The sequence below is a fragment of the Pelophylax lessonae genome (assembly GCF_965119305.1).
Source record: "Pelophylax lessonae genome assembly, chromosome: 9".
NCBI classification, from domain to species: domain Eukaryota; kingdom Metazoa; phylum Chordata; class Amphibia; order Anura; family Ranidae; genus Pelophylax; species Pelophylax lessonae.
This window is the reverse complement of record NC_138776.1, coordinates 94,531,354-94,543,770: the sequence shown is the minus strand read 5'-3', so window position 1 is coordinate 94,543,770 and position 12,417 is coordinate 94,531,354. Positions and strand designations below refer to the sequence as shown.

Sequence of the window (12,417 nt, the reverse complement as noted above, 5' to 3'; positions counted from 1 at the left end):
AAACTTCGAGCATTTCCTTCAAGCATTATAGCATTTGTGTATATACCTTTTAATTTTGTGCTGGTATTTTAATATTGCAAACTCTACAATTAAATTCAGCAAGACTTCCTACACTGGACTTGAAGAATGGTTTGAGCTCCTCTTCCCCCCATCTTGACATTTAGTACCCACGTAAAACATGTCATAATGACCTGCTTTGTTTTTGCACAGAGCAGCCCTGATTTTCCTCTTCTTGGGTCCTCTGCCAGTGCTCCTGGCTCCTCCCCCCCTGCTGAGTGCCCCCATAGAAAGCCCGCTGCTGTGGGGGCACTAATCCAGGTTCGCTCCCAAGCCATACTCTGTATGTCCATTGAGAAACACAATTCAGCTTGGCCCTGCCCCCTGCTCCCTCCTCACTAGCTGTGGTTAACCAATGGCTCCTGCTGCTGTGTCTGAGCCAGTGAGGGGAGAGAGAGAGCAGTGATGCTACTCCTCGTGCACAGTACTGGATTGACATCGAGCTTAGGTAAGTATGGGGGGGGGGCAGCACACAGAAGGGTATTTAACTTAATGCATAGAATACATTTAGGTAAAAACCTCCTGCCTTTAGAACCACTTTAACATTTATGAAGCTTTCCTGACACCAGTGATGGGATTTTGAGTGGTTCCAAAATTTTCACACCTCCCATTCTGTTCTTAGACAATAATATTTGCATTTCCATGGTAATTGGATCAAGGTGTCAGTGCAAACTTTTTGATAGAAATGCTGTAGTATTTTCCTGACACTCCTTAGAACTGAAGAAGTATTATGAATAAGCTATGAAATGCCTTTAACATTACAGAACAAGTCCAGTGGAATGTAACTAACTACCGCTAGATAGGTGAAGCAGGATATGCACTGAGTTGCATTATCACTCATGGAGGAAATATCTACTACTAACTAAGACTGGCCATACATGAGCCATTTTTTTACATTCAACCAGTGGGTGAAACAAAAGAAAATTACTTGATTCACAGTGAGTGTGTGGATGGGGGAATCCACAGTGGCGTAGCGTGGGGGGTGCAGGGGGGGCCAGCCGCACCGGGCACAACATCTGGGGGGGGGCGCATCCGCAGTGTCACTCTGTCTGTCTGACTCTGATATACACAGTTCACACACTGTCTGCGGCTGCCTCCATCTTTAGGCTGGGAGATGTCCAGCACGGTCGCCCTATGGATGAAAATGGCGGGGCAGGGCTGGACTGTGCCTCACCTGTCCATTGTTGTAGGGTGGGGTAGCGTTGCAAGCCAAGCCCCGCCTATGCCGTCTCTCGTCACTGCTCAGTCAGTTTAGCAGCGAGTAAGTTAGCAGCCTGCCGCTGTCACAGAGTGGGTTTTTCTTTTAAATCCACTGATTAGAGCCAGAGGCTCTAATAGGCTTCAAAAAAGGGTGGACCCGGGGTGCAGAGCAGTGCGCCCCGAGCCCACCCATTGTGTGACAATAGCGAATGAAAATTCGCTATTGTCACACGGATCCTCCTCCTGGCCAATCAGAAAGCGGGTCTCGACCCGCTTCCTGATTGGCCGAAAGGCAAACGCATGCCATTGGCCGAGCAGGTGGCGGGAGGACTCGAGGAGACACAGGGAACTGAGGAGAAGCCACCGCTGCAGGTAAGTCTCTCTGCATTGAAGGGGGCACGCTGGTCTGTCTGCTTTGAAAGGGGGCACGCTGGTCTCTCTGCATTGAAAGGGGGCACGCTGGTCATTCTGCATTGAAAGGGGGCACGCTGGTCTCTCTGCATTGAATGGGGACATGCTGGTCTCTGTATTGAATGGGGGCAAGCTGGTCTCTCTGCATTGAAAGGGGGCACGCTGGTCATTCAAACTTGTATTTAGATGCATTTTACTTTAATTACATCAGTATTTTCATAACAAACAATACATGTGCTTAGGGGGTAAGGGTTTCTTTAACTAATCTAGTGGAAGAGACTCGAGGGCTAAAATCCCGCGGGTTAGGGGGCGCAAATTACTTGCCTTGCCCCGGGTGCTGACAACCCACGCAACGCCACTGGGAATCCATCCCGCTGAGATATTGTATTCTGACAGTGTGGAGTCTTCCCAGACATCAGAATAAGAAAGGAGAGAGCGGCGCCAGCTTAGTATAGTACAAGTTTATTTAACACTGTTAAAATTGGTGACTCACTGTCCGAGGTTGGGTGAGACCGGTACACAAAGACTGTTAGGGTCATCCATCTTCCTCTTCCAGGATAGTGGTCATAGGAGAAGGTGGTGAGGTTCCAGAGGTATAGCCGAGCCGCTGTGGGGCTGCTAGTTGTCACTGGCCGCGGCGGAGCATGCACAACAGAGCGCCGCTCTCTCCTTTCTTGCATCTCTCAGGGCTTCTCCACGCTTCAGCCGGCTGCCGCGGACTATAGCTTCCCTACAGTACCAAACTTTGTTCCCCCCCACGCAGCCCCATAACCCCCCCCCTCCCATCCACCCACATTCCTTGTACCACCTTGGGATATTAGAAGAGCGCCATGACACCCCCCACTTTCAGACATCAGAATACCCTATATCAGCAACGCAGGCTAAAGCCAGCACCGCTGATCAGGAGGAAATTTTCCAAAAGGCTAGTGGTACACAAATTGATCGATAAATCAACTCGTTCACAACCAGCCCTCCCATACATGGATCAAAATTCAGCCAGTCCCTGCTAAACCAGCTGAATTTCACTCCATGTATGGCTGGCTTTAATGGGAACACTTTAATATTGTTTTACACTATTTAGTGACACAAGCAAGGTGTACTGCAGCATTATCTTTTAATGTAGCGGAGACCCTTCCTCACTCTTAGTTTTTCAAAGTATGGTGTGCTTCAGCCTGGGTGGTTTATTAACCCAGACAAGTTTGGTAAAGAGCGACTTTGTGAATTTGAAGAAGAACTACAAGATATGTATGAGGAGTGTTTTTTGCTATGTCCCTAAAATGAATGGGACTTTTTAGGTGATAAAAACAAACAATCACAAGCTATCGGAAAAAATACAATTGTTTTTTATTCCAACATGAAGTACAGAAAAAAAAAACATTATTTTTTTTTATAATCATTATATCGCAAAGTTGTATTATACACACATTATTTAAAGACAAACAAACAGGGGTTTAACATTTCATTTCACCTCAGAGCCATGTATATGTATTCAAAGGTGTTTTTCAAAAATCTCCCAGATGGTAAAAAAAATCTAAGAATTACACTTATTAGAAAGAACCACATACCATATGTAGCTGATTTAGGCATTGGCTGTACACTCTCAGCATGCTTTGTATATTAAAATGGTGCACTGGGATCAGACCTGTGCCCGCACCATAGCTAGGAGATCCAATAGGTGTACAAGACAGGAGCTCATACACTGCAGGCCTTGATACTGAACCTTGCATTGGCATTGCTGGGATTTACAGTGCCAAGTCAGTCTCCCCTATTAGGTGGAGACATCTGCTGGGGGCCATCTTTGGGATTACCAACTAGTAGAGCAATCAGTCATCTTTCTCCTTCCTTTTCCTCTCAAAAATCATAAATATGAGATTGTGTATGTAAATACCCGTAGACAACCTGGGAACCCAGTGTGTGCGCTTGCATCCTCAGGTGGGGGGCCTCCGGACAATCGTGTAAGCGTGGTTCTGATCTGCACCACATAGTGGCCAGCAGGGATGCACTTCTAAAGGAATGTTATGGATGTGTTCTTTCATATAATTCTGATGAACAGCAGTATAGTGACTGACTCAAAGTCAAAATGCCACTATGTTTTCATATAACACGCAAGGCAAAGTGCTGTGACACTTACAAAGCCTTTCAGCCCTTCCCAATAAACTTGACCATGCTACAAGCAAAGACCAGCAGACCAAGTGATGACTTTCACCACTTGCCGACCGCCGCAAGTACATATACTGCGGCGGTCAGCCCCGGCCAGGCAAAGTGACGTATGGGTAGGTCACTAGCCTGTGAGCCAATAGCGGGCGGGCGCGCCCCCGGAGACGCGCTCCCGCCCCGGCTCCTTCCCTAACAAGTCCGCGCGTGTGATCCTCCGCCGTGAAGGGAGAAAGGGAGGCGGCTAATGTAAACAAAGCCGCCTGTCATTCTTCCCTGTGTAACAGCAGTGATCTAACGGTCCTGCTATGTAGGACCGTTGATCTCTGCTGTTATATGTAAAGCCACATCCCTGCACAGTTAGAAACATGCCCCTAGGGACACACTTAACCCCTCCTTCCCCAATAAAGTTAACCCCTTCCCTGACAGTGTCATTTTTACAGTAACAGTGCATATGTATAGCACTGATTACTGTAGTAATGTCACTGGTACCCCCAAAAGTGTCAAAAATGTCAGTCAAGGGTCCGATCTATCCGCCGCAATGTGGCAGTCCCGCAAAAAAAAAAACGCAGATTGCCGCCATTACTCGTTAAAAAAAAAAACCAACAAAAATGACAAAAATCTTTCCCTTAGTAAACGCAATAACTTTTGCGCAAACCAATCAAAATACGCTTTTTGCGATTTTTTTTTTACCAAACATATGTAGCAGAAAACAAATTGGCCAAAAAATGTTAAAAAATATTGATTTTTACATTTTTTTGGGGGAATTTCATATAAAAAATGTGAAAAATATTATTTTTGCAAAATTGTCGCTCTTTTTTTGTTTATAGCGCGTGATCAAAAAATCGCACAGGTGATCAAATACCACTAAAAGAAAGCTCTATTTATGGGGAACAAAAGGACGTCACAATCGTTTAGGTACAGCGCCGCACGACCGTGCAATTGTCTGTTAAATTCACGCAGTGCCGAATCGCAAAATAGGGACTGGTCAGGAAGGGGGTAAAATCTTCCGGGGCTTAAGTGGTTAAAAGAGGTATTCTTGAAAACAAAATGATTTGATTTAAATATTGTAACTGCATGTTGACCCAGGGTAGGAAAGGTAAGGTAGTACATTACGCTTCAGCTTTAACAGTTTTAGCTCATGGGACTTAAATTACATCTTCCGTCACTGGGTGTAATACCAATTTTCATGTTTATGGTAATGTGCACTTGGCTTTAAAGAGAGAAGTCTAGGGAGTGCTCTACATTAGAGAAACATTTTTGCTATATAAATAAGGGAGTACCTGTATCCTCTGGTGGGGTGGGGGGGGGGGAAACCATGTGAATACTGAGCGTATGTCACAGCATTATTTTTTTCAATTACTGCACACTGAACATGCTGATAAAATGCTTGACTCTCGAAAGCCAATCCTAAAACATCTAGGTATGTTGTGGAAAGAAGCTCTCTGAAGACAAAAGGTACCAATATAACCAAACTATTAGTATATCCTCTAAATATCAATGTGCAGTTTGTTAATGTTTTCTAGTAAAAGTACCCTGGCTCTATGAAACTGCAAAAGCAGATATATTTATTGCAACTTTGGCTAGATCTTAAAGACTAAAGTTGGTCTAATACTGTTTGCGTTAACAATCTATTGGAGGGCCTTACTTTTTCCACTGCATCAACAAGGGTCCTATTCTTCCTGTTTCACTACTGTGAAAAACCCACTGAAAAAAGGAATATTTTTCAAAAAGCTCAAAAAAAAAAAAAGGAGGTGGTGGAGGGGCTAAGATGTCTGGTACTGTCAAGTCAGGATGAGCCTGAAATTTTGTCTAATCTTATTGCACTGCAAAAATGCCAACTTTGCCTCCAAGAACATTTTTGTGAAAATTGCCCTTTAATTCCTCTGTGTGGCACTTCCGAGGCAAAATTCAGAAAAAACGACTAATAAAAAAAAAATCCCCCTCAGTCAAGACAATTACTCGCGACTGTATGTTGTAATAAATATCTGAATATGAAATTAAAAACTTTGCTCTCTGCCTGTCTGCTAATGCATGTATTGTAGATATGTAAACTGAACATTTTTTTTTTAAAAATTTTGCCTTGACATAAGCTTTCAGCTTTCTGAAGTGTCAAACTTTCATTACACCAAATCGGCACAATTCTTATAATTCAATAATGAAAATTCAGATTCATGTACAACATTTTTTAAAGGACATCACCATAAAAAAATGGATTTGTGGTTGCTATAATAATATGATTCATAAGCTGGACCATTCAATATCTCAGGGTTTCTAGTGGCTAGCTATCCACTGAACATTATAAAGCAGGGGTATCCAACCTGCGGCCCAACACAAAATCGTAAACTTACCTAAAAATTATGATTTTTTGGGGGAATTTTTTGTACAAATGCATTTACACTTGACGAACACATGCGGATGAAGAAACATTTCATAGTGTCTTTTTACTTTACTTTTATAAGTTTTATCTTCCCAATGCAGAATATATCCCACTCTTCACAATCATGCCTTATGTCATTTGTTTTCTACAGCACCTATATTTGTAAACAAATATTTTCAAGGATGAAGTACATAAAGGGCAAAATTAGAACCAAAGTATCTAATTAGCACCTTTAGAATTATTACTACATCCAGTAAACCAGATATTGATGCATTCGTTTATCAAAACCGTGTCAAATATCGCACTGGTTTTATGTTGCCCTTTTTTTACATTTTTATTATTAAAAAATATTACAAAAAATTAAGTTTTAATATTAAGATAGGTACAATATCTAAATATGTGATCATTAACTTGTGATCTGCCCGACTTTTTCTACTCATCAGCTATCCTTATTGTTAATTTACTTCATGTGAGGCGCAAGACAATTCCTCTTCTTCCAATGGGGCCCAGGAAGGTCAAAAGGTTGGACACCTCTGTCATAAAGTGATTCAGTTTACCCATGTGAATTCAGTTTCTGCAAAATTCAACTCACTGATATTGTTTAACGACTTTAGATTTTATTCATAATGATGATCTGGAGGTTCTGCCCCAAGAATGGATGGGCGACTGTGGTACCACTTATCCACATAAATGAGTGTCTCTACTGGAGCTTCAGTCAATTCTGTGTAGACTTCGTATCTCTCTTCTCTGTCATCCCCTTTTTCAAAGTAACCTTTTATGTTTCTCTCTGCAACCTTGTGGTTGTGTTCTATGCACATCACCTCAAAGCATTTCTCCTCCATGTCTGTGTATTTAGACCAATAGCGAAGTTGCAGAGATGCAGCTGTGTTTAACATTGGGCCGACAAAGCGTGCAACTGCTGCAAGTAGGATAAAAACCAGTATTGTGATATAGCCAATCCCCTTAGGAAGAAAAGAAATGTAAACTTAGTGAAAAAGAGCTTTCCATTCCCACTAACCGATTAAAGTTATGTACATTACATGTTATAAAAGCTTAACTCCAGGCAAATGCCCAAATACCCAATCGAAATATAAATTTGTTAGCAGTTTTATCTATCAAAAGGTTTGTAGTTCTTTCCTGTTGATACTGTTGATACAGGTATCAGAACTAATCAACAGCTATGGCCTAAGTCTCTCTGTAGAGCACATTGCAGTTAAGCCTGATCTAGGACCCACTGCAGCCTGTAACTGGACAATAAAATTTGCGACTGTGAAATAATGAGGTCTTTCCTCTGTGGTAACCTCCTAAAGTGGGGGGAACAGGCAACTGATTTTGTTTTGCAAGAGACTGATAATTTGAGGAAATGGTGATGGTGGTATAAATGACTTTTGCAGGATCTGTTTTGTCTTATTAAATCTGCAAAAATCTCTTTAAGTTCCTCACTTATTAGAGCGTGAGCTCTTGTTGGCATAAAGAAAGCAACTCTAGTTTTGATTACTTATGTGATGGTCCAAAATAGGCTGGATAAACTAAACATAATAAGTAGAGGCTGAAGAGCCAAACATAGCTGATCAGAGCTGTGTTAAAAGTAACTTGAGATCAATAGGTACAGTTCCACCAAAGAGTGATCACACCCTGTCCCATTCCAACCGAAACAAAAAAATATTATTCATTTTTTTAGTACTGTCATAACTCTGATATACCTGATACAGTAATACAAAGTGCTCAGATTTGCTATAACAGAAGACTACAACCAAACTGTGATTTACCATTGTTGTGGGCCGGAGATCGTAGCATGCCAAAAGCCTGATAGATTTAGAGTATGTATCAAAAGTTTAAAACTTTTTTTTTTTTTAATTGCAGAAACTACATGACACTGTTTTTCTTTGACCTATCCTATAAGTAATACCATTAATTGTTGTAAAACTAGAATAATAAAGGTCAGGGATTCAGCTGATTCCTTCCTTCAGGCCATCACATTTCAAAAGTAGTGTACACTGTGTTGTAAAGTTAATGGAGCAATATCTTGTTTTAAAGAAAACCTGTGCTGGAAAAAAATGATATTCATCCATTAGGATTAGAGATTCTAGTGGTCATATACAGTATCTTAGGACATTTTCACTTAGGTGTGCACTTACTTATGTTGCCAGTGCTTTAGACATTAATGGCTGTGTGTTGAGTTATTTTCAGGGGACAGCAAATTTACACTGTTATACAAGCTGTACACTCAATACTTTACATTGTAGCCAAGTGTCATTTCTTCAGTGTCATTTCTTCAGGGTTCTTATAAAAGATATAATAAAATATTTACAAAATTGTGAGGGGTGTACTCACTTATGTGAGATTCTGTAGCTGCCAATCTGATAAAGATTCTTTAAAGTTTTTAAAACAATTTAAAAGGCCTATAAACTAAACTCCATAATTTCCAGATACTTGTAACTGGCTAAAACCCAAGGACCAGTTTGCTCCCCAGATCTGTACTATAATAAGCCAGCTTCCTTAGTATCTATGCACTTAGGATGTATATTTAATGCACTAACAAAATAACTACTCTTCATTGCTGGCTATACTTCCATTGTCCCTAAGCATGGTAAAAAGAGGCTGAACCCCTATAATTATATACCTACATTATGGTTTAACAGTTGTATTAAAATCTTAGCAAAAATATTGGCCAGTAGAATTAACACCATTTTGTCTACTATAATCCACAATGATTCCCCAATACTTTTCATCCTAGACCACCCATGGGGTGGAGCTAGTGAGGGTGGATCTTTTGCTTACAGTTGCACAGCCTCTGATTTAAATTTTGAATTTTCTCACTATGCGTACTAAGTTTACTGCAATATCTGGTCTATCAGTCAATCAGAAGAAGTCTTCAGTCCTAAACATAACTTTGCTCCTACACTCTTCAGCGCTCCCCAAGAGGGAGGCAACCTGCTGTATTGACTCCTAGTCTAGTAAAATGAGAAGTCCTTATCTGGGGATTAATAATTCATAGCATTGAGGGCAGAGTATCGGCATGACGGCAGGCAACCTGCATTTATGGCTTGGAAGCTTAGTTTTTTGTCAAAAACTTAAACCTTCATAACTATGGACCTTCTATATGTTAAGCTACAATACTTCCATGTTTATTGCCTTCAATTGTTACCTGTGATAAGAATTTAAGGAACCTTGATATAGCCTTCCTGGTAGAGGATGTGCGAAGCAGCCCAAAGTTTTTACAAGGTACTTTGGCCAGTAGGAATACTGTTTCATACTCAGCGAGGTCAGCAAAACCTCCAAACTGTTCTGGATCCATTGTCTCACTGAATGCACACACTACTGTCTTTCCATCCAGTAAGCAAACTAAAATCCACAGGATTGGTGGTGCCAAAGCCCTGACCATCATTGCTATAAACATTTGCCTGAAACAGAAAAAAGATTAAGTTGATCTTAGGTTATGATCTTAGGTTTTCCTGAACTACCCAAATGGCAACCCTGCCCAAGATGGTAGAAACATTATTTGAGTCATTATGCATCTTGGTTACTCCCCATGTATGAACATTTTTTATAAGAAAATTCTGAAGTGTATGTAAATCGGATCTATCTTCTCTTAGGGTGTACTCACACTAGCACTTTGAACGGGTTCTGGGGGCATTTCAGTGACGTGGGCTAAATTGTTTGTGTAGTGTGTGTGTTCTGAACTGAGCCCTGGATCGGTTCAGTGTACCATGCCCGGGACCACTGGGAAGAGGTGGTTCTAGGCGCAGTTCACTTGTGGTCCAGTCTAGTTTGCTTCAGTGTGGGTTCAAACCGTGCACAGTTCTCTCCACTGAGGACTGTATACTGAAGCGGGTATAAAAAAAAAAAAGAAGAGGAAAAGGCTTAAAAAAAGAAAACAAATGCAGCTGTCATATTGTAGGAATGGTAAGCTGCAAAATATTACATTTTTTGTTTTGATACACTTTGAGTGTGAACTGTCTGGATTCAATGCTTTAACTTAAGCAGTCAGGGATGACGAGTTAGATGAGAGGTTGCAGGGTTTGCTTACAAAAGATGTAGCAATAAAAATAAATAAATAAAACCAAAGTTATTCATAGGTGGGAATTCTACACAATTTGATATTGGTATGAACATTTTAAGTACTGTACATATTTTTTTTTATAACAATAGAAATAGGTATGATATTGCAAGCCACCCTTTATTTTATATATCTGTGCCATTCATAATGTTATAAAGAAAAATGTTTTGTTGCATTTGCCTACTTTCAAGCCACCCATAGCTTCTATCTTTTGGTACCTCTTAAAGTTTCATATTTTGATTTATAAGCTTAGAATTTCGCAGTGAACATGAGTAGAAGAAGACCTTTGCCAAAAACAAAAACAACCAATGAAATACAATGCACTACTTATTTCTTTAACTTTTGAAGTAGAGTTTCCTTTGAAGCTTTGTTTGTATGCCCAGCTGCAAATTGGTACCTGTTTAAACAGCATGTACACTAGGCTCATCTTCTAAATGCTAATGACAATGCTACTGACTTTTCTATGTGTGTATAAAATGTATCTGTAATTGATATGTACGTTCTGTTCTTTATCAGGCTTTGTTCTTTATGATAATACTTCTTATCAAACAATAGTCAGTATCATTGAAGTGAAATTCCTTTGGTGTATTAAGACAGCTACATTTGCAGTACAGAAAACAGAAATTCCGCTTTAAAGTTTCATCCTTTGGTTCACCACTGCGTTATTTGCTGTAACCTGCATTGCAGCAGTCTGAAGGGCTCCATCTAATTGTTTAACCACTTCTGGACCGGAAGGTTTTACCCCCTTAATGACCAGACCATTTGTTTTTCAATTTGGCACTGCGTGCCTATAACTGGCAATTACGCTGTCATGCAAAGCTGTACCCAAAGGAAATTCATGTCCTTTTTTTCCTTTTTTGCAATATAAATGAAAAAAGCCCGAAAATTGTGAGACAAAATTAAATTTTTTACTTTTTCTTACAATAAATATCCAATAAACTAAATTTTTGTCATACGTTTAGGCCAAAATGTATTTAGCTACATGTCTTTGATAAAGAAAATCTCAATAAGCGTGTATTTATTTGTTTGTGCAAAAGTTATAGTGTCTACAAACTATGCTGTATATACTGGAATTTAACGCAGCTTTTACTTTCTGACTACCTATCTCATTTATTGAAGTGCTAAATTGGCGGGGCAGTACAACCCCCCCCATACAAATTCCCCCTTTTCTTAAATCTCCTGAGAGGCATGTTGAGCCCATTGAATATTACATTTTTTTGTCACAGATGTTTAAAAAATAACAAAAAAAAAATATATTTTTTTTACACAAAGTTGTCATTGAAATTATATATTGCTCACGAATACCATGGGTATATGTGGAATTACACCCCGAAATACATTCTGTTGCTTCTCCTGAGTATGGGGATACCCCAAGTGTGAGACCTTTTGGCAGTCAAGCTGCGTACAGGACCCCGAAAACCAATCACTGCCTTCAGGCTTTCTAAGGGTGTAAATTGTTGATTTCACTCCTCACTACCTATCACAGTTTCGGAGGCCACGAAATGCCAAAATAGCACAAAACCCCCCAAAATTACCCCTTTTTGGAAAGTAGACACCCTAAGCTATTTTCTGAGAGGCTTGCTGAGTCCATGGAAAATTTAATATGTTGCCACAAGTTTTGGGAAAATGACAAATTTGTTTTTTTACACAAAGTTGTCACTTAAATTATATATTGCTCAAACATGCCATGGCTATATGTGAAATGATACCCGAAAATACATTCTGCTGCTTCTCCTCAGTACGGAGATACCACATGTGTGAGACTTTTTGGCAGTCAAGCCGCGTACAGGACCCTGAAAACCAATCATTGCCTTCAGGCTTTCTCAGGGCGTAAATTGTTAATTTCACTCCTCACTACCTATCACACTTTAGGAGGCCATGAAATGGCAAGACAGCACAAATCCCTTCCCAAATTATACCTTTTCGGAAAGTAGATGCCCTAAGCTATTTGCTGAGAGGCATTTTGAGTATTTTGCAGATCTCGCTTTTTGTCACAAAGTTTGAAAATTTAAAAAACAAAAAAAAAAAAAATTTTTCTTTTCTTTCTTCATTTTTCAAAACAAATGAGAGCTGCAAAATACTCACCATGCCTCTTAGCAAATAACTTGGGGTGTCTACTTTCCGAAAATCGGTCATGGGGGGGGGGGGTTTGTGC

General features: G+C 40.3%; 1 protein-coding gene across 1 annotated transcript in view; it reads right to left on the bottom strand.

Annotated features, from left to right (window-relative positions):
* The window catches only part of LOC309563787 (calcium homeostasis modulator protein 1-like), a gene marked incomplete at both ends in the record, with an annotated part of 72,873 nt that overhangs the window by 51,703 nt on the left and 8,753 nt on the right, over positions 1-12,417 (bottom strand). The window contains 2 exons of the mRNA XM_082268400.1: positions 7,055-7,164; positions 9,351-9,606. Coding sequence (XP_082124526.1) covers positions 7,055-7,164; positions 9,351-9,606 — 366 coding nt within the window. The remainder of the gene's footprint in view (positions 1-7,054; positions 7,165-9,350; positions 9,607-12,417) is intronic.